Raw genomic sequence first — 23368 nt, 5'->3', positions numbered from 1 at the left:
AAGTATATAACACAGAGGTTTCTAGTATACTCTCAGACTTGTGCAACCATTGCCACGACCAATTCCATACTATTTTTATCTCCCCCCAAAGAAACCTCATATCCATCAGTAGTCATTTCCGATTTCACCTCTGTCCCCCAGACCTAGGCAGCCACTGGTCTACTTTCTGTCTCCACAGATTTACCTCTTCTGAACAGGTCATATAAAAGGGGTCATATAATATGTGGTTTTTGAGACTTAGTATGTTTTTAAGGTTCATCAATGCAGTAGCTTACTGCAACATCTCGTTTATTTTTATTCTCCATTACAAATTGTTCCTTTGTATGGATATATCATACGTTTTAATTTTCTATAAAAATAGACATTTGGAGGGTTTTCTGTTTTTTGGCTGTTATCAATAATGCTACTGTGAACATTCATGAACCAGTTTTCCTATGAATATATGTTTTCATTTCTCCTGGATACGAACCTGGGAGCGGAATTGCTGCGTTAGCTCTGTGTTAACTTTTGGGCAATGCCAGAATGTTTACGAAAGCAGTTGCACCATTTTACATTCCTACCAGCAGAGTATGAATGTTTTGGTTTCCCATATCCTCACCAGCACTTGTCTTTCTTACTGTCTTGTTTGTTTTTCATTATTATTATTCTTAGAGTCATATTAATAGGATTCGATCGTAAGTCGTTGAGGTGTTGGTGTAGAGTCTCTAATGGCTGGTGGAGGTTGAGCGTCTTTCCATTTGCATATTGGCCACTTCCCTGTCTTCATTGAAGAATTGTCTATTCATATCCTTTGTTCACTTTTTAATGGGATTATTTATCTCTTTATTATTGAATTGTAACAGTTCTCTTTATGTATTCTAGACATACATCCCTTATCAGATTTATAATTTAGAAGCACTTTCTTCCTTTTATACACTGTCGTTTCACTTTCTTGATAATGTCTTTTGAGTCGCAAAAGTTTTTTATTTTGATGAAGTTTCACTTTATCTATTTTTGTTGTTGCCTATGCTTTCCACGTAAAATCTCAGAAGGTTTTGCTAGATTCTCTTTTGAGCTGTCTTTATCAAGTATTTGCTTCCCCTATCAATGAATTATACCAGCCTTTACTTTTCTCACTGTGTATTTTTGTGAGGATTATATTTTCAATATTTTTTTAAATTGTACTTTTTTATAGTTTATGTTAACAGTAATTGGAAGCCATTTACAATTTGACTCTTATTCTTGACTGTTGGGTATGTCAAGCCCCAAGGTAGATTTGTCACAGAATTGGAGCTCATTGTTGCTCAGGACACGCTGGTGACAAGGCCCTTCATCTATTACCTTTCCATCTTAACCCAGATATTCACATTTTATTAGCTGTCAGTCAATTCTTTGTGACTGATCGATAACTTTTCTGACCTGTAATTAATCTAGATTGTGTGGATCAATTGAATGATGGGACATTGAATTGTAAATGCTTCTACTTCCCACTTGAGCAGAAAGTGTAATGAGAAGCTGAAGAACAAAGGAGACATTGTATTTTGACTACACAACTTTGTCTTGTCAAGCAAGATCCCCCCAGGCTGAGTTGTTCTCAGTTGTCCAAGCCAGGTAACCTGGCAGTGGGGCTGGACTCCTTCCCTTCTTTCATTCCTCATATCCAGAAAGTCACCCAGGCCTGTGGTTTTGATCTCCTCAATCCCTAGAATTTATTCACTTACCTCCATCCCCACTGTTACCGTCCTATGTTGGCCCTCATGGTCTCCTGTTTGCATTGCTTTTTCCTAGCTTCTTTCTCTCCTCAGATCCATCCTACAAGCTGTTCCCAGATGGTCTTTCTAGCCAGCCTACTGGTTGTGATGCACTGATCCAATCACAAGTCATTGGTTCCCTGTGCTGTTGGGGATAAAGAGTAAGGGATCTGGCCATGGCTGTCCCCTGGACACTCAAATCTCTTGACTTCTCCCCACCCTGCGTCCCTAGTCTCATACTAGCCGTAGTGAGCTGCTCCAGTTCCCTGCACCACTGATGTTTCTTCCTTTCACCTCAGAGCCTTTTCTCATGCTGCTTTCCAGCCCTGCAATGCCCTGTCCTTCCTTGTGTCTTGTTGCTGCTAGAAGATCTTGCCTGATCCATCTTACTTAATCTTGAAGATATACTTTTCTTCTATCTTGTCATACTTTATTGTTAGAGGGTGTTGGCCAATTTTTCTTTCCATTTAGATGTGAGTTTTTCAAGGGCAGAAACCGTATCTTATATTTCTTTGTATCTCTGGCAGGTTACGCAGGGCTGAGCTTAGGAGAGAGCCACAATTATTGTTCATTGTATGATGGGTAAATGGTTGATTGACTTTGCTCCCATGGGTCTCTTGCTTCTGTGGACATAACACCTCTATTTACCTTCTGTTTGTGAAGGTCACTTCCAACTCCTGACTCTGGATCTTATCCTTGCTTTGCTTTTTGTTATGAAAACATTTTTGAGTGGGTGAGCCTTTATACACTGTGGTGTGGAAAAAATAGTATTACTCATCCTGAGCCCTCGTAGAACAGCCCAGCTGCTGTGTCGTGAGAATGACCCACAGAATGCAATGATGTGCTTACCATGCATGTAATTACGGATCTAATTTGAGGTGTAAAAAGATTTAAAAGGATTGGTTCAAGTTCTTTCCCATGTGCTGGGGTGTCTGTTGCCCTCCCCAGGATTTTTATATTTGCCTAGAGCCTTACAGGCTCATGGGCATCTTCCATTTCATTTTTCCTTTCCTGCTAAACTGTCCCTTTAACCCAAATTACTCTGATTCCCTATATAATGCCAACCTAGTTATAGACGTCCTTCCATGTTAATGGCCCCTAAAACACCACTCACATAAGGCGTTTGTGTAATAGAGACTTTACTGCAGTGTTGGGACACAGGAACTGAGTTACACTGCAGAATCATGCCACAAAAAATTCACATTAATTGCCATACTCAGAGTCCTTCAGTAACTGCCACTGGGCATTTCTTCTTGGGTGGTTTTTGGGGGGCAGGGCCATTTTCTTGCCTCAGGTATTTGCTTAGTCCTAGCTCTTTCCCGTTTTTGTTCTTCCTCCTTCCAAATTCCTGCTAATTTCTTAGATCACGAAGGCCATCACAGACTAAATTATGTCGGGGCGAGTGTAGGCTATGCTGAGGTAATGACGAGCTCTGCAATACAAATGGCACCAGGAAAAGGTTTGATTTCTGGTCACAGAATGATGCGGTAGATCCTACCACTAGGGAAGTGTCTGCCGTGCGGTGACTCTGGGTGCTGAGCTGCTCGCACTGCGTAGTCCTGCTGTCTAGAATCGCTAGGTCGTTGTGGCAGAGGGAGAAAGCTGGCAGGCCCCCCACGCCTTATGCTGAAACTACACATCGTACAGAGGAGGGAGGAGTCTAAGGAGCCACCTTCTTTGCCCCTCACCTAGTGTCGGGATTCATCAACTTTGTTCAATCTCATTTCACCAATGCCCCCCCACTTCTGATCCCTCTCATTTTTCCTGAACCAGCAGTGAACTGTTTGAAACCTGTGCCATATATAATATAAATTCAATTATATAACTATGGAGTATCTCTAAAATATAAGGTGTCTTTTAAAAACTGTAACCACAAATCTCTACAATATCTAAAAATGTTGCCAATATTCTTTAATGTCATCAAATCGTAGATAATGATATCGAGGGCATAAGGCGTACTGAATAGTTCTGCTTCTAGCCCGGTGCATAACAACAGCCTGGTGGCTCTTAAAATTATCTCATGGTCTTACTAGGCTTTGACTCAGAGCTGGGTACAAAGTAAGTCCTGAGAACATTGAGTAAATGAATGGTGATCTTAATTACATTTAGCATCCTTAGAAAGAGAAGGTAACACATCTGGTATGCCACTCGAAGCCCCAGAAATTTGATCATAATTATCAGCTATACACCTCCAACCTCTAATGCCTTGTCCAGTTTTCTGTCTTCAAAAATATGGGCAAGGTTTTAATTCACAGTTAGCCAAGATGTGGAATCAATGTAAGTACCCATCAACCCTGGATGGATTAACAAACTGTGGTATATGTATACCGTGGAATACTATTCAGCTATGAGAAAGGATGGAGACTTTACATCTTTCATGTTTGCTTAGATGGAGTTGAAATTCATTTTTCTTAGTAAAATATTGTAAGAATGGGGGAAAAAGTATCAATATACTCAATACTAATATGAAACGAATATATAATTAAGCACATGCCCACATGAAAGACACATGCAAGACTAGTCTAGGGGAGGGAGTGGGGGGGAGGAGGGAGGGTGATTGGCAAGTCTCACCTAATGTGCACAATGTGAGGGTGTTCAGCACACACCCCAGGTGAAGGGCTCAACTACAACTTGAACTTTACCTTAGAAATGAAAACAATGTAACCAACATTTGTGCCCTCATATTAATCTGATATTTTAAAAAATATATATTTGCGAGGGTCTGCTTATCTGTAACTTCATGAAGGTATCAAAATGTCTCCTTGAGAATGATGGAATTGATGCTGTGGAATATCGGGTTGATTTGCATAATCACATAGATGGCTAAATACAAATTTAAGTACAGTGCGTGCCTGGTGTCCATTTCCATTTCCTTCTCTAGAAAGGTGATGAGCCACCTTTATGTGTTAACGTGGTCTGTCAAAGTGTCATTTATCTCTGGATTTACTCTTCTGCTTCTTTAAGTACCTTCAGAAATGTGATACTTTGACATTCACTCTTGTAAATCTGAGATTAAGAATCAAAACAGAAGCCTGAGTTAAGAAGGGCATCTGCATAGAGCTGGAGCCTGCAGCAGAAACAACATATTTCCACTGTTAAGGCCACACTCTGCTGCCTGGTGTTAGTAATCATCTTACCAGATTTGAAGGGGATGGGACACGAAGCAGTGTATACTTGACGGAAGACGTAGTGCCTTTATAATATTGAAAATAGTTGTCTTTCAAATCTGAGAAAGAGTTTGCATCAGCTTTCCAATGAAAGGGCATAGAGGCCCCCTGTCAGCGCCATGCTTTTCCCTGAGACGTGGTCCCGGAGAAGCAGCTGGAAGAGTGGTAGATCTTTCTGCTGTTTAGAAACAAAGGCAAAGGCTTGTATTACTTTTTAGGCAAAGATCAAGGTAGGAAATAATGAGATTCAGATAGAACTCAGCCTCTTCCAGATTCCAAAGAATCCTCTTTCTCTGTCTTTCCATTTTTAGCTGATGGCTTCAGAGAATCTCAGATCCTTAGGTTTTGATTTGTACAGCCTGTCTTCCTATGTGTTGTATTTCTTGTAGCCCTTAACAGAAGACTATCTCATGATCAACTCTGAACAAGTGTTCATTGAATTAAAATTTTTCTTTTTAAAAAAACAATGCACTGGGGTGGTGCCCGTCACTCAGTGGGGAGGGCACGGGCCACATACACCGAGGCTGGCGGGTTTAAACCCGGCCCAGACCAGCTAAATAACAATGACAACTGCAACAAAAAAATAGCCAGGTGTGTGGCAGGCACCTATAGTCCCAGCTACTTGGAAGGCTGAGGCAAGATTATCGCTTAAGCCCAAGAGTTGGAGGTTGCTGTGAACTGTGATGCCATAGCACTCTTCTGAGGGTCACATAATGAGACTCTCCCTCAAAAAAAAAAAACCAAGACAAAACAAAAACGAAAGAACAATGCATTGTATACTCTGCGAAATGAATTGTTCGGTTCTTGCTTTAGCAGCCAGCAGGGCCTTCGAAACATGTTTATAAGTTAGGACTTGTTTCCCGCCCCCCAAATGAAATGGAAGTTATTCTTTTTTTTTTTTGCCTCAGCCTCCTGAATAGCTGAGACTACAGTTTCCCTTCACAATGCCTGGCTAGTTGGTTGTGGGTTTTTTGTTTGTTTGTATTTTTGTTTTAGTAGAGATGGGATCTCTTGCTCAGTCTGATCTTGAACTTGTGAGCTCAGGTGATCCACTCTCCTTGACCTCCTAGAGTGCTAGGATTATAGGTGTGAGCTACTGTGCCCGGCCCATTCTTTTTTTTTTTTTTAAGCAATGATTACCCAACCAGAGTGAACATAAGAACAACTCATGTGGAAAGAAGTATGTTTAAAATAAAGACTTTCTGGCTTGTCTCATAGAAATTCTCGTTGAGTAGATCACAATCAATCAGAATCTGTACTGGACCAGCTGCCCACATGTTTCTGGGAGCCACATGATTTTGAGACCCAAAGGTAAAAGTCATGTTTCCTGCAGCTGAAGAACTTTCTACAGGGAAGATGCTCCCCCCATTATGTTCTTGGGGATGAACTAGATTATCAAGGCCACTGAGTATAGTTTTCCAAACTAAAATAACCCTATCTTGTAGTCATTTATCTAATTTGTCTCGGGCACTGAGACTAAGGGGAGGCAGTCAGAAGGGGAGCTTAGAGGAGCAGCAGTTTTACCTGGGCCTAGGAATCCGTTGTTGGAAAATACTGATCTTGATCATTTATTCATATTTACTTGTTGAGGAAAATCGTCTAATCTTTTGAATCTACACGTCTATTTCATTACAGTCGTAAAGGCCCGAGAAGCTGATGACTGTTGAAGGGATACTTCCTTTATTTTCTGCTAACATTGAAACATAAAGGCATCTATTGCTTTGCACACTGAAAAAAAACGCTGAGCCCAAGCTTGTATTTACGCATTCTATTTCGTGTTGTGCAGTGCTTTAACAAACATTTCCAGCAGTGCAATCATCACTTTGATGTGCTGTTAGGGAAGATTATACATGAGTTTTAAGTTTACGTCAGCTCTGCTTGAATTGCATGAAAGCTCACGCGCAGGCGGGCTGCGGTGTGCAAGGCCTTCGGCAGCTGGTTCTCCGAGGCACACCAGCATTTTACCCACCACATTTCCTTTCACTTCTCCACATTGATCAAGAAATGCTAGTGGAAGAGCATTTGGATGCAGGGGGGAATTGTATCTGGGGCCAGAAAACCCTATAATGTGCACGGGGTCCTCTGTATGCGTCTAGTGGGACCCTGCACAAATCACAGCCTCTAGAAGGTTTGAGAATGAGGGTAATACCCAGCGAACTTGTTGATATCAGATAATCTTTCTATACAAATTACTTTCAGAACTAGAAAATGTACATGTGAACAGGCTTTTAAATATTATTAGATACCGTCCACTAATAGACCCACAGGTTTCTCGGATGCAGACCTAGAACCTGAGCATGGTGCGTAGTGAGCCGTGAGCACAAGTCCCCTCAGTGGATGTTGAACCTGAACTCAGTGAGAGGAAGTGCATTTGTGAGAAATAAAGATGCTGTTAAATGTTTATACAGAGGAGACCTCAGGGAAGAAATGATCCAAGTATTTATTTTGCAGAAATTCTATTTGCTTTTTCTGCAAATATGTGGGTAAGAAGTTGCTAGCAGTCTCAGATGTTGAATTTCATTTTTTTCTACTCTGATGAAGTTGCCTCTATTAGTAAGATAACGATTGATGGCATATTTAAAAGGTCAGACAGACTCAGTGGCATTTCATATTCACTTTATAGTTTATCCATGGTAGCAAGAATTCTCGTGTAAGCTATATTCATTGCAGCTGAATGCAAAATCAGAAAAAATAAGTCGGTATAGCTTTAGGAGGCTGCTTCTGCGAGAGGGGAGTTCCTCTGTATTTGGAGGTGTACCGTGAGCCGGCCCAGCACTGAAGGGAAAGAATCTGGGTCTTCCAGTTGCATCCCCGAAACTACAAGCCTAGCGGGTTTCTAGATCTTTTATTGTATTGTAGAAAAGTATATAGTTACCTCCGGCTAAAATAAAAGTATCAAATACAAATATTTTCAGATTTTTTAGGCATGATTTTAATATCAGGGTAATTTCTTAAAACCCACAGAATCCATTTATTGAACACGCTTGGTGCTGGAACGTAACTGCACACAAGACGACATTGTCACTGCTCCTGCGGAACTTGTGTCAGTGGGAGGATCAAGGAAGTTACAGGGCACCGTGGGGAGCCCTGGGCCTGAGGGATACCAGCCCGGCTGGGGAGGAGCTGTGACTAAGAAGACTTGTCAGAGGAAGTGACATCTACACTGGGACCTGAGGGGTCTGGGGGAGTTGGAGTTCAGCAACCTGAGTGAGAGTGGGTTCCAGCAGAGGAGGTGAGCACAGTAGGTGCTCCCCTGAGGAATTTGAAGCCTGAGAGTGAGGCAGGTGGCTGTGAAGACTGAAATGACCTGTATGTGAAGATGGCAGAGGGAGAGAGGCAGGGGGCCTGTGGGGGGGGGCGTGGGGGTACAGCCCAGGGAAGCTGGGTGGCCTGTAGCTGGGAGGGAGTGTGCTCCCTTTCTTTCCCATGGCTGATTGGCTTTTGTTCCCAAGAAGCCTGGTTTTACTTGGAGTTTCCTGTCTTTTGATTCTTCTGGGTACTTAAAAAATAATTCCTACTTTTAATTGAGCTGGTTTAATTGGGCCCTTGGTTCTTACAAACCAGAAGACTTTAACAAAACACGGGGAGGAGCTTGTCAGAGAGTGACGTGTCTCTCTTTTCCTGTTACATACAGTGTTTGGAAATGGTCTTGCCAGGTCTGCGCCCAGTGCTGGACGCAGCCAGTGTGTGGTACTCATGGTGGGCCCTGGCCTTGGAGTGCCCCATGGGGGGAAGGCCACAGCACTTACATGGTTTCTTCTACTTTGTTGTAACTGAGGAGCAAGGGGATGAGGGCAGTAGACCCCTTTATGCATCATCCACTCCCCTGGGAATTGTCCGTGGCTTCTGGTACCAGCCCTGTTTCCTGGCGTCAGGTCCAGCTCCTAGTCCTCCTGTCTTTGTCTACACACGGTTTTCCTTGATGCCTTTTCTTTCGTGTCCTCTATTTTTGTTGCGTGTTACCATCATGAGGTTCGTCTCTCTGCTACATTCATTCCCATTGCTGAAGAGATCGCTGTTGCGTGCATACTCTGCAATGCATGTGTTAATGTGATTGTAGATACACAGTCAAGCTGTCTCTAGATTGGGCTGTGAAGAATAGTGTTTCTGTGAACAATCTTTTAAAATGTCGTTTGGCGAGTACATGGGTGCAGTGCTGGTGGGTGTAAACTTAGGAGTGAAACTGCTAGTTCATGAAGTCCGTCTGGACTCTGCTTTCATAAAGCTGCCTGCAGTTCTCCAAAGGGGTTTAATCAGTTTGCAGCGGTGTTTCAAAGTTCTGGTTGCTCCAGGTCTTCAGCAACAACACTTGACGTGATACTTTTCATTTTAATTTCAGCCATCGAGTGGGAGTCATTTTTATAACAGTTTCTATTACACATTTTAGATACTGTCACCTGTTCTCAGAAAGTGTCATCATGTTCATTTACAATTCAGAGCCGTTATTAATTGGCAGCCCTGCCTGGACTTTCCATCTCCCATCTCTACACTTATTTAAATTCTGTGGAGAGGCAGGATGTCTTCCCTTAAACTTTTATTTTTCATTAATTTGTTGTTTCTTAGAACTCTGTTGAAATTTGATGTTTATGGGCGGCGCCTGTGGCTCAAAGGAGTAGGGCACCGGCCTCCATATGCCAGAGGTGGCGGGTTCAAACCCAGCCCCAGCCAAAAACTGCAAAAAAAAAAAAAAAGAAAGAAAGAAATTTGATGTTTATATTATATTATGACCCAATTGTGGAATGTGTGTATGTGTTCATTGGGGCAGTGGAAGTGCCCTGTGGAAGACAAGGCTAGACCTTATTACCTTTCAGCAGTAAGTCTAGAAATGTGGACACAATTCTAAGTCCAGAAGAGTACACAGAATAATTACTCAGTATTGAATTCAGGGGCAAATTCCCTGTCTATTGAGAACAGACAATGCAGGGTACAATGTATCCTTTTTGGATAGTTAGAGAATGTTATGAGCAGGCAATAAAGAAGCTCATGACAACAGTAAACAGGTAACACCTGCATCGGCCTGTCATAGCTGGGCCATTGAAACTTCAGGAATTGTGAGGGTGAAAATAGTAATATCCTGGGAGGTAGGAAGGCAGCTTACCAAAACCTAGTAGTGTAGGTAGAGTCAGGGCAGGGCAGGGTACTCCTCTCTGGTGGGAAAGGTGTTTTGCACTGAGGTTGGTGTATTGACAGTGTTGGTGTCTTAGTCCATTTGTGTGTTGCTATGTGGAACACCTGAGCCTGGGTAATTTATAAAGAAGAGAAGTTTATTTAGTTCTGGATCTGCAGGCTATAGAAGAAGCATGGCCCCAGCATCTGCTTCCATTAGTGGTGGCAGAGGAGGAGGCCAGTATGTGCCGAGATCACATGGAGAGAAAGAAAGACAGAGAGAGGGAGAGACATGCCAGGCTCTTTTTAACAACCAGCTTTAGAGCAAGAACTCACTTCCTGTCCCCCACTCCAGGACATTAACTGTTCATAAGAGGTCCACCCCCACCACCCAGCCTCCCAGCTCAAACACCTGTCTTTATGAGGCTCCACCTCCAACTGGAGATCAAATTTCAGCATGAGGTTTGAGTGACAAATAGCCACACCATAGCAGGTGGCAAAAGCCCTTCCTGAGAGGAGGCCAGTGTATATGGAAGACCCAATGTCCTGTATTTACAAACTGATAAAGATTTTGCATTTGAAAGGAAAAGAAGGATTCTTTGAGCAGTAACATTTTTATGTGAAACAAGTGAGAGCTTTATGTTTCTGCTTGTTGATGGCATGATTTTTTTCCTACGCCCCTATCATAGGGCAAGGAAATATGACAGGTGCATGTGATTTCCCAGCCAGAAGGGTTTTCACAGAGGCAAAGAATAGAATCCACATACATTTTTGCCCTTCAAACACTTCGATTGTTTTTCTTAATAAAAATGAAAAGTGAGATGGTAAGAGCCACACAGTTTCCTTGGGTGCCTCACCACGAATGTCATTTCCCCCACAGCCTCAGCTCCCCATTCCCTTTCCTGTGTTTCTGTCACAAAACCTCTGGCTTTATCAATGAAAATTCATGACTAAATGATTCAAGCTGAATCCCTGGTTCCTAGGTTGTGTATTCATTCCGTTTCGTTGGAAAGAGATTCTAGGGGGTTTCTTTTGGTTCACAGAACTTGTGGTAGAAAATCAGTAAATAATTCATTGTGGTTTTTGCTCTTGGCTTTTAAAAAAGATAACCCAGCAGAGCAGAGATAGTTGACAGTTTATTTGGTTTCTGAAATTTTAACAGAAATAAACAAACAAGACGATTAGCTTGAATGTGATTCATAGTCTAGGAGTTAAAAAGAACAGCTTCAGTTGTTGATTACAGCTAGCTGAACTACACCCACCTCCTCCATCCTCCCCTCCTCCCCACATAATTAGCTTTTGGAGTGATTCCACTTGGCCTCTTTGTGCTTAAGTTTGCAAAAATTTTCCAGGGCTATGTCAGTGTGTTAAATAGTATTTAAAGAGTTTATTAGCAACAGTGACGTGCTTCTCTCAGCACCAGAAGATACAGAATGTCTCTTGAGTTTCAAGCAATAGCAGATACAATAGAATCTCTGTAAGTTGACCACCAAGGGACTGTAACAAACTGGTCAACATGTGGAAGTGGGCAACATGAGGAACTAGGCTATAGTACAGTTGGTGCATGTCTGGTCTGTGAAAATTAGATCAACTTCAGGAGGTGGTCAAGGTAGGGAGGTGGTCCACTACTGAGGTTCTACTGTATATATTACCAGGGTACCTTCGGGATGAATGAAGAGTCATGACCTTCCTAGTGTTATAGGGAGGGGCCGTGGTATTTACTTCTGTGGTTCACTTTACTTTTTAACCTAGTTTGGTTACAGTCTGTGTAAAAAAGCACAACGAACGTTTTAAAATGCATAAACAACAATTTTGAGATTAGAACTTAAAAAAATATTGTTTTCTTAATATTTGCCTTTCGTCGATACAATATTATAAGTCTACAAAATCTAAAAAACTGCGTTTTGCTTGCAGGACAAGACGAACATGTCAACTTAAAATTAAAACAGTAAATTCTGCAGAGCGTTGACAGATATTCCATAGTGGAGCTGCAGATAGAAATAAGAAAGTTTTACTGTTGCGATTCTATTGTTTTCTCCTAGTTAAAAGACGTTTTGTGCTAGAATATCAACTACATACAAGAGTAGGGACAATGGCATAAAGAACTCCACATAGGTGCCACTGTTGGTTTCCGTGATCTTAACTCCTGGCCACGAGATTTCATCCACACCTTGCTACTTCCTCTTGCTTCCCCCAGTCAGTTATTTTAAAATAGATCTCAGACATCATCTTATGTCATATGTGTACATTTTAATACGTATTTCTGAAAGACAAAGACTCTTACGAAATATAACCTTAATACTATAGTCACCCTTCACAAATTAACAATGATTCTCTCTACCCAGTTCTCTCTCTATCCAGTCAACAGTTCATTTTTCTGATAGTGTTGTAAGTAGTTCTTTTTAATAATGGCTTGAATTAGCCTCTAAACAAAACTTGCATTTTTATATGTCTCTTCAGTAATGTATAGATGCTCTCTATACATTAATGTATAGATGCTCTCCCTCTGATTCTATAGATTTTTTTCCTCCCATCATTATAATGCATTTGTTTGAGACCCTGGGTCATCCGTTCTGCGGGTGTTTTTACCTTCTGGATTTGGTACATTGCATCCCTCCGGTGCCACGTACACGGTTCTGTTGTTTCCTATATTTGCTGTAAACTGGTAATTACATTCAGGACTTGAACAGTTCAGCCTTGATTTTTTTGCTTATTTGTTTTGACAAGACTGCTTGGTAGGTGTGGGTGTGTATTTCTATCAGGAGGACGTCGAGCTGTTCATCTCTCCTTCTGTGATGTTAAAATCGATTAGTCAGTTCTAGGCACTGACTTAGCCTGATTCATACATTATAAAGTACCTCATCTGCTTTCCACCTGATAATCTTAGCAGCTGTTGATGATCATGCTTACAGCTATAATTTCTAGAAGGGAATAATACTTTCCAAATAATTTTTAAGAGCTGTGCTGACTGAGTGACAGAGTTGACTGATTTTCCTGCGAAGTTGGTGGTTCACCATTTGCCTGAAAAGCCAAAATACAGAGAATCTTTACTGATCTGAAAGGCAGATGGCATTAACCTGGAAGCTTTGTGAAAAAAGGAGACCAAGGTGATCCAGTCTTCTCCCTGTGGAAGTGGCATTCTCATGTGACAATTTTACAGGTCCAAGGCTACAAGGGGAAAAAGCATTTTTGTGTGTGTGTGCTTTTGCTCTTATTAAATAACAAAGCCAGAACTTCATCGAGCTTTAGTATATACATGTCCTGTACTATTTGTACGTTTCCAGTTAATTAAAAAGTATGATAGAGAGCTGAGTGTTGGAAAACACCTTTGAAATATCCCTACTCCTTCAGCCTGTTTCTCTTTTGGGGTTTGAGTCAGAGTGAGGAATGATCTCCCCCGCTGGCCCCCACCCGGAGGTTGTGGGTGCTTCTGCTTTCCACAGCCCACCGTCAGGGAGGAGGAGGAGGAGAGGGAGGAGATCAGCTCGGAAGATCTGGGAAGGCTGTCCCAGACCAGTACATGCTGGCTGGAGTTCAAGGTGAACTGACATTTCACACTGGAAGGTAATGTAGAAACTATGTGATCTCATGTCTTTGCTAACCCAAGAATCCTCCGAAAGAATCTAAAAAATGGGCAAGAACTTCTTTTCCCATTTGGTAGTTCATCTATTTCAGTCTCCCTTTTTAATTCAGTATGTCCTATTTCACTATTCAATGATACATTCCTTGAGGACAAGGAACTTATCTAATTCTTCTGTATAATCCTAAGTAGGGTGTCAAAGACAGGTACAGTCAGACGTACGCTGAAGCACCAGACAGATTTTACTCAGTGACTACGGACATCAGGGGCAGGAACTGGGCTTCGTTCTGATTTTTGCAGAAGCAGTTGGGTCTTTCAAAGGGAGGTCGAGGGAGGCACCCAGCAGGGGCTCGGGAGAGTCGGAGAGTAAATATTTGCAGAGTTGGCCAGTGTAAAGGTGACTAGTCCAGCTGTGTCTGCCAGCCGTAGGCTTCTGTCCTTCCACAGAGGCTGGGAGGCAGAGGCTCTGTCTTCCTGATTGTATTTCAGAGGACTAGCTCCAAAGTCCTTGAGAGAGGTGCTACTGACCTGTGAGAGACAAGTGCCCCAAATCATAAGCATTTTGTGAATGCTCTAAGAAAGGGGGGTCAGGGGCCTGTCATAGGTGTTGGCTAAAACCCAGAAGGCATTCTGAGAGCACTGAGATTTCTCAGGCAGGCATTTTAACAAGGGGCTAGGGGCATCCTAGGGACATGGCCCGTGCTAGAGTTTGGCTGTGTCCTAGTCTGGAGGTTTGGAGGGAGTCTTTATGTGCGGAGTGTTCCTCGGTTCTCAGGGTCTAGAACAGTGGTTCTCAACCTTCCAAATGCCACGACCCTTTAATACAGTTCCTGTGGGTTGTGCCCCACAGGCTGAGAACCGCTGGTCTAGAACAATGCTTACTGAATGTGTTGATTGAACGATATTGGGCAACTTCAACTTCCTCTATCCCCAAAAGGAGGAACCGACTAAAATGCTTTCCACTTTGCCTTAGTGCCTAGTCACGGCCACGAAACAGGAGTAATAGCTTTGTCCATTCCCTTCTGTTGTCTGCCTGGCTGTTCTTGTCCCCAAGAACACCTGTATTCCCCTCCTTTGAGGGTTAGGCCCTCCATTCATGAACAAGGGATTTTATTCTCCTGATCATAAGTATTTTGATTTTTTGAACTAATCCAGTATGGATCAATCTGTTATAAAAAGCATGAAGTTACTTTCAAATTGGCTGCAAGATTAAGAAGGGCAGTTGCAGTGTCTCTTTTCCAGGGAATCATCCCTGAAGCAGGGCAGCCTGTCTGCCCTGTGCTTTCACCAAATTTTCCTTCAAGACATTTATCTCAGGTTGTAATGTATTTATTTGTATGATAACTTTTAAGTGTATATGATAGAAACCAGGTATGTTTGTGTGTGTTCACCATTGAAAGGCCAGCATCTAACACAGTGGCTAGAACCTATTGGATATATCCTGAGTGATTAATTTAATGAATAAATGAGTGAATGACTTTCTAGCTTCCCTTGTTTTCTCTTACAAGATAGCAATAGTAGGAGAGACATGCTGTTTAATAAAAACTAAATAAACATATGTTTGGAAGGTGACATGAGTCTTGAGTTGCGTTTCAGTGATTCTCTTTCTCTTTGTAGATTCCTTACCTACTCCTACCTCTTGGCCTTCAACGTGTGGCTTCTGCTTGCACCTGTTACCCTGTGCTACGACTGGCAAGTTGGCAGTATTCCTCTGGTTGAGACTGTATGGGATGTGCGGAACTTAGCCACCATCTTCCTGGCAGTTGTTATGGCCTCACTGAGCCTGCACTGCTTAGCAGCCTTTAAGGTAATTTTCTGAAAAACCTCATGAACTCTCTGCATCTGAAAACACATTCTGTGCTAATAATGTTCTCTTTTTTTGTGCTGGGGATCTGGGCCTAAAGTGAATCTACTCTCTCGCCTACAAAGTGTTGTATATTTAAAATGTTTCCGGTAGCTAATATGTGTTTAAAAGACCTTAACAGGGTTAACAAGCCATGACCATCTTAATTAAATGCCTTTGTTTCTACCAACACGGTTGAAATTGAATCTGAAGTTTAATGTTTGTGAACGGTAAGGTTTTTCCTGCTTTGGTTGGTGAATTTTTGAAGTTATTGATTTGATTACATTAAGGCAGTGATAAATGAAATAGTGACAAAGAACATATTCACAAATGCTTAAAATATGGTCGAGACTCTATTTCCAGTAATGAGCGCTCGAGGTAGTTGGGTGATCTCTGCCCCCTTTCCCCCCAAGAGAACTATGAAATGGAACAAAATCATTAAATGTAGACATTTCAAAAATGATTAAAGACAGCAAAGAACTTGAAAGTGTTTACTTAGGAAAAACTGCTACTGCATTGAATGAGTTGCTTCTTGCCTGAACGTATTTCCTTCCTCCTAGATCTGGTGGTAAAAATTCACAAGTCTGCTGCCTCGAATTCGCTGATTTGGCTTAAAAGAAAAACAGAGCAGCGAAAATTTAAGGGGAAGATTTTGGAAGCAAAAGAGCTCTAGAAGTGCTGAGATAATTAATACATGGGTCATTACAAAAGTTTTGAGATAGACAAACAATCAAAAAATATAAAAATCCACATGGACAGAAACAATCAAAACCCTTCCAAGCAACACTGATAAGTTGGAACTCGCACAGGTGAATCAGAAAGGATGCAGCTGGCTGTGTTTCTTGAAAGTGATATAATGGACGGTAACACAGTCTGTCTCAAAACTTTCATAGTGACCCGTGCATATTGTCCATGCACTCATGGCTAATTGTTAAATGACAGGGCATATGGAGTTGCCTAGGAAGCTCAGGCAAAATTAAAAGCCTAGGGAGACTTATTTGCTGTACATTTGAATATATTTTTCATCTCATCACAGACTGGGCAGCCAAGAGAAAAAGCTTTACTGGCTTGACTTGTTTGGCTGATCACAAAACTATACAGACCCAAAAGCGTTCCACAGAGACCCAGGCAAAAGAAAAGGAAAAACTGAGCAAAATGTTTAGTGCTCTGCCAAGAAGCAAATTTTCTAGTTTGAATCCAGGCAAGTGAATCAAGTATATTAAAACAGGAAAACTTACACTTTCTTCAGAAGAGCAAAATGGAATCCAGAGACACTGCACTGTGTGGTATACAATGCCTAGTTTAACCAAAGATGACTAGACATGTAAAGACAGAAAAATGTAACCCAAGCTCATTTTGTATAAAACAAAAAAATAATCAATAGGAAATAAAATAGAACTAGGATCACAAAACTGAGCGTACACATATGTGATCAACTATTGACAGCATCGCCAAGTTAATTCAAGAGGGAAAGGACGGTCTTTTTTTCTTTAATGTATCTGTGCTTTTGTAGATCATAGGCTTTTAAATAAAAGATGCTATACAAAATTAATTCTAAGCCAGGCATCGTGGCAGGTGCCTGTAGTCCCAGCTACTTGGGAGGCTGAGGCAAGAGAATCACCTAAGCCCAGGAGTTGGAGGTTGCTGTGAGCTGTGATGCCATGGCACTCTACTGAGGGCGATAAAGTGAGACTCTGTCTCAAAAAAAAATAAATAAATAAAAGAAGAGCAACAAAATAATTCTAAGTGGGTCATTTCTAAGACTGATGCAATGAGCCTCAGGTTCCAATTCCTGAGCTCAAGCAGTCTACCTGCCTCGGCCTGTGAGAGTGTTAGGATTACAGGAGTGAACCACTATGCCCCGCTGAAATTAAATGGTTTTTTTTTAATTGTAGTGCTCTGCCTGTTGCTCTTTGGGAGTCTGTGTGCAAGTGGACCTTGGCGAAGTGTTCTTTTTTTTTTTTTTTTTAATTTCTAATACTAATGCCAATTGACGTACATTGAAATAAGGTGGTGCAGTAGAAGTAGCCTACTGAAGAAGCTTGTTAATTATTATTTCACATTGGAAGTAGATTTAAGAAGTTTGAATGGCAGAAAAGATAGAAGGTACTACAGTGGAGGGGAAACAGTGCAGGAACTCATGGGGCCTAATGGACAGAAATGAGCCCGTATGGATCCAGGAGAACGAATGTTGGAGTTGGTGAACAGATATTTTATCAAGCAGAATATAGATCCAAACTTCAGCACATCTACGTTCCACACAATTACCTGATACTAAGAAGAAAACCTCTGCCCTGTGTTGAGTGTTCGCTGTCAACTTGCAAATGGTGTCATGCCCAGGAAGCTTCCCTCTCCTTTCTCTTCTCCTTAAATCATTTTAGCCCGTCTCTACTTTCACAGAATTGTTTGGAGTAACCTAGTTTTTTACATCTCCCCTTATAAATAGAAACAAAACAACTGATTTGAAAAGCCCATAAAACATTACCAGCAGGGGCATCCAAACTTTTGGTTTCTCTGGGCTACATCAGAAAGAGAAAAGCTGTCCTGGACCACACAGTAAATACATAAACACTAACAAAGGCTGATGAGCATAAAAAATGAAAAGGAAAGGTCTGCGCATAATTTTCATGGCATCCACCACCACAGATAAGCAAAAAATGTCATCACATAATCCACATGCAGGCTGCAGGTTGGACACCCCCATTAAGGTAAGAACTTCACTGATGCCAAAGTGATAGAAAGCTAGAACTTTACTAGCTTTGGTATCAGATGCCACTTAGCTTCCAAATTACCAGTCAAGTCCAGCCATTGAGAGAGAAGCCAGGCCAGAGAAAGAAAAACAAACACAGTCTTTCTATTTTGTCAAACTAGTGAATTAAATGTAGAAGCAAGCCAACAAATTGGGAGAAAATACTTGTAAAACATATGTCTACAAAGGGCTTCCATCTGGGATATTTAAAACTGAATAAAAAGAAGACAGCAAAACTCAAAAGATTCAAGTAGACACTTCAGCAAAGATTCAAGTAGATACTTCGCCAAAGAAGATATACATGACTTTTAACAAACCCATGGAAAAATGCTCAGCATCCTTAGTCATTAGGGAAATTCAAGTTAAAGTCACAAAGAAATAACCACAACATACTCACCAGAATGGCTGTTTTTGAAAAGAGTCACAGTACTCAGTACTGGTCTGGCACTCTCAGATATTACTGGGTAGGACTAAAAGAATGATTAGGTCACCTTGGAAAAATTTGTCAGCTTCTTAAAAAGTTACGCATACAATTAAACCATTCCAGCCGTTAGTATGTACTGAAAAGAAATAGAAACATTTTCCACACAAAAGTCTTGCATGCGAACATGCCTAGCATTTTTATTTTTAAAAACTTGAAAAAATGGAAACAGTCTAGTTCCCTAATTTGTAAATGGGCAGACTTAGTATGCTAAATTATGCCAAAATTTGAAAGAGCAAACTACCAATACAGAAAACAGTGTGTCTGAACGTGGGTGAACATTGTGCTGAGTGAAGGAAGTCGGACATAGAATCTACCTACTGTATGATTCTGTTCATATATAATGTTAGAAAAGGAGGGTTAGGACAGAAACGTGGACATGGGCATTTATGGCAAATAGACTTGAAGAAAGTTCGGGGTGTTTTATGCTTTTTAAAATGAGATTGTGGTGGTTGTTGCTAGACTACATATACTTATCACCAAAATGCACACTTAAAAATGGGTGAATTTATTGTATGTTAACTATACCTCAGTAAAGGCATAAAAGATGATTAAAATGTAGATCAATGGCTGGAAGGAATATGGAACTGAAACTCAAATAGAAAACACAAGACATGCTCCGGAAAATTTGATGAAAAAAGTTTCTGAGTGATTAAAACATCTTTTTTATTATTGAAATTGGAAGTCCTATAGCATATAATTAACTGTTTTACGGTGTATGATTTAGTGGTACTTAGGGAATTTGCAGTGTTGTGCTTCCTAGTTTCAAAGCTTTTCCTTGACCCCATAAAACACTCCATACTTATTAGGTAATCACTCGTAACTCCTCCTCCTTCTCTGGTCTTCTTTGTCTAATCTACTTTCCATCTCCAGATTTGCCTAGCCTGAATATATCGTAAAAGGTCACCCAATATGTGACCTTTTGAGCCTGGCTTTTTTCCCTTAGTATCATATTGTTGAAATTTATTGAAGCTGTGGTAGGTATCACCTCTTCCTTTTTGTGGATGAATCATATTTGACCATCTGTATTCCAAGGGTGGAGACACCTCACCTCCATCCTTTTAGGATCCTGACTGGTTTGAGAATTAGATTGACATAAGATAGACTAACAAGAGAAAAGCTTCCAAATTCATTTACTACAAGTTTTATGTGACAGGTGCTCTCACAGAGAAACAAAAGCCCAAAGAAACTGGATGGGAAAAGGAGTAAATTGTTAAGGTGCAACTAAATTATGTGGGCAGGCTTAAAAGATGAGTTACTTTAACATGGTCGGCACAGACTTCAGAGTCTATTTCTCATGTTTGAGGATAAGGATGTTTCATCCTTCTAGTGTAAGGAGGGCATCTTTCACAAAGGAAGTTCATCTTTTGCTATTAGGAAACAATAAAATAACTCTTTTTGTGTCCTCAGTTTTTCAAGTACTGTTAGCTTACACTGTAAATATGCCAGCATAGCATCTGTGAACCCCTGCAGTATATACCCCATTTGTTTACTCTTTTATCCATTGATGGACATGCCGTGTTTTCTGCCTTTGATGATGTTGCCTTACACATTCATGCACACGTTTCTCTGTGAACATGCGTTTTCATTTCTCTTGGATGGAACTAAGAGTAGAATTGCTGAGTCATGAGAGAATTCTATTTTTAACTTTTTGAGGAACTGCCAAGCTATCTTCCAGAGTAGAAGCACCACGTGACATTCTACCAGTGATTTACTAGGGTTCCCGTTTTTCCACATCCCCACCAACACTTGTTTTGTTTTTCTTTCGATTAAAGCTATCCTAGTGAGTAAGAAAATGCATCTCATTGTGATTTTGACTTGTGTTTCCTTAATGATTGGTGATGATGAGCTTCTTTTCATAAACTAATTGGCCAACCTTATATCATCTTTGGGGAAATGTCTGTTCAAGTCCTTTGCCCATTTTTGAAGTGCATTATCTTTTTTATTGTTGAGTTATAAGTGTTGTTTCTGTATTCCGGATATTAAACCACTGAGAGATTTTGATTTGCACCTTCTTTCATTTCTTAGATTTTCTTTTCACATTCTTGATAACGTGCTTAGATGTACAAAAGTTTTTAATTTTTTTTTTTTTTTTTTTTTGAGACAGAGCCTCAAGCTGTCCCCCTGGGTAGAGTGCCATGGCATTACAGCTCACAGCAACCTCCAACTCCTGGGCTCAAGCGAGTCTCCTGCCTCCGCCTCCCAAGTAGCTGGGACTACAGGCGCCCGCCACAACGCCCGGCTATTTTTTGGTTGCAGCCGTCATTGTTGTTTGGCGGGTCCGGGCTGGGGATTCGAACCCGCCACCTTAGGTGTACGTGGCTGGTGCCTTAGCCGGTTGAGCTATAGGCGCCGAGCCAAAGTTTTTAATTTTTATGAAGTCCAATTTAGCTATTTTTTTCTTTTGTTGATCAGGTTTTTTTTTTTATTCTGAGAATGCATTGTGAAATCTGAGGTCATGAATATTTACAACTGTGTTTTCCCCTAAGATGTTATGGTTTTAGCTCTTCTGTTAATTTAGGTCCTTGATTCCTTTTGAGTTAATTTTTTATGTATGCAATGAAGTAGGGTTCCAACTTCATTCTTTTGCCTATGGTAATCAGTTGTCTATGCACCATTTTTTGAAGAGACCATTCTTTCTCCCCACACCTTATTTTAAAGAAATCGCCTTATTCATCTTTTTGTAAATCAATTTTATAAAGCAAGGATGATGTGAATAACCATTCTTAAGAAACTCTGGCATGACCTAGAGCTCAAATTTCACTTTTTAGTAAGGCCTTTTAATCACCCTATTTAAAATATAATCACATATTCTCTACTCCTTGGCTTATCACTTTGCCCTTTTAAACTATTCTTTATTATACTTCTAGTTTCTGAAATACCATTTAACTTGGTTATTTTATTTAATGTCTGTTCCCACCAACCTAAACTTAAGCCCCATGAGGACAGAGACACTTTTCCTGTCTTGTCCACTGCTGTGTTTCTAGCACCAGGAACTTGCCACGATCGATAGTTATTACCTAAATTTTATTGCTTGCCCCTCAGTGTATAGTACCTACATGAATAAAACTACAAGAAGTTAGCACTCTGTGCATTAGAGTTTGGTGTACAGAATCTTAATCTTTTTTTTAAAAGTGTTCTGCATCTAAAGACCATGAAAGCACTGTGATCAGCGGTGGTATAGAATATTTGGGGGTGAGCATGGGGTTCATTTAACAAGAATCTGGCCTGCTCTCATGGTTGGGCCCCCCTGCTGTCTTGTAACTGAGCTGCAGGGACACAAGCAATGAAGCCTGGATCCATCTCCCAGGGAGGGTTTTCCCAGCTAATTATGGGCACTGGGGAGTCCCTGCAGGCTGTCACCTCGTCAGGTGTGTTAGATGAGAACTCTCATGATGGTACTGCCCCCCATACATAGGCAAGCCTTGGCCGGCCCCAGAGTGTCTTTGATAACACGATGAATTAATGGAAACTTCCGCTTTGAAAGACTGTTAATGTTTTTCTTTCATGGAATTCATTTGAGAATCCCTTTAATGCATCCTAAAAAATTAGCAAAGCATTCCAGCCGTGGCGATAGTTAAGCTTTAGCTTTTTTGTGGTGGCTTTCATCTAAGAAATTCTTTGCAAACATTAACTAGAACCTGCAGCTATTCTTGGGTGCTCACACTTTCTATGTTTTCTTTGTTCAGAGGTTAGAGGCCAAAGTTAGATTCTAGCTCATGTTTTGGGGTCCTGGCTTCTGTTTATATGATGTGCTTGACACACCAGAAGGGAGATAGGAATCAGGTCTTAAAAGTCAGATTTTTCTGCTAATAGTAACCTCCTGAAGAGGGAATCATTGTATTTTTTTCTGCATGATGATTAATTACTAAAGATGTAATATTAAGGGCTTTGACTCTGAGATAGTAAACAGTGAGATTAAACTTTCACAAAAATAGAGCTCTTGTTTTATGAACATTTCTCATCTAAAACGAAAATGTGGATGAAATGTTTATAATACTGCTAGAAATACAGGCATGGTCTATGTGCTCAGAATGTTTCCAGGAATCCTCACCGCTAGACCGTATGGGAGGTGCTGCTCAGAATGTTTCCAGATAATCTGCGTATTCTTAATCAGTAAGTATTCATTTGAAAATTATTTTGTAATCCCTGGTGGCATCCTTAGATTTTGAGGTAATGAGGCTACCCAATCCGTGTATATTACCAGGAACAACACTTGGACAGACAAGCATATGCACTGTGTCTAGAGAACCATGGGAAACATTTCTTTTATTTTCACTTGTGATTCTTCCTCTAGAAACCTTGGCTCATCCTGAGAGGAGAACCTATTCTCTTTAGTAGCTTCACTGCTTCTTCCTCTTTCATGGCCTACTGGTGGCTGGAATTAGAACAGTAAACAAAATAGAATTTACAGTTTAAAAAAAACTTAACATGTGTTATATGTCAAGTGTTAAGTGCTCTGAAGAGGTCAAGGCTAGCCTCACAGACGAGGTGATATTTGAGCAGATACATGAAAGCAGGGAAAGACTGGGTCAGATGGCTATTCGTGGAAGAGCATTCCAAGCAGAGGGGGAGCAAGTGCCAAGGCCCTGAAGCAGGGCAGTCCGAGAGCCTTCACAGACAGCAAGGAGGCTGACATGGCTGGGGCAGAGCAGGCCAGCGTGACAGTCCTGTGAGCTAACATCAGAGGGATGAAGGAGTGTGTGTGTGTG

General features: G+C 41.0%; 1 protein-coding gene across 1 annotated transcript in view; it reads left to right on the top strand.

Moving 5' to 3' along the window:
- TMTC1 (transmembrane and tetratricopeptide repeat containing 1) overlaps positions 1-23368 on the top strand; it is a 260798-nt gene that overhangs the window by 128559 nt on the left and 108871 nt on the right. Inside the window, exon 8 of the mRNA XM_023514731.1 lies at positions 15201-15390. Coding sequence (XP_023370499.1) covers positions 15201-15390 — 190 coding nt within the window. The remainder of the gene's footprint in view (positions 1-15200; positions 15391-23368) is intronic.

Source organism: Otolemur garnettii, unplaced genomic scaffold (genome assembly GCF_000181295.1).
Source record: "Otolemur garnettii isolate 467f Iridium unplaced genomic scaffold, OtoGar3 scaffold00057, whole genome shotgun sequence".
Classification (NCBI taxonomy): Eukaryota; Metazoa; Chordata; class Mammalia; order Primates; family Galagidae; genus Otolemur; species Otolemur garnettii.
The sequence above is the reverse complement of the archived record's forward strand: the minus strand, read 5'-3'. Positions and strand labels throughout refer to the sequence as shown.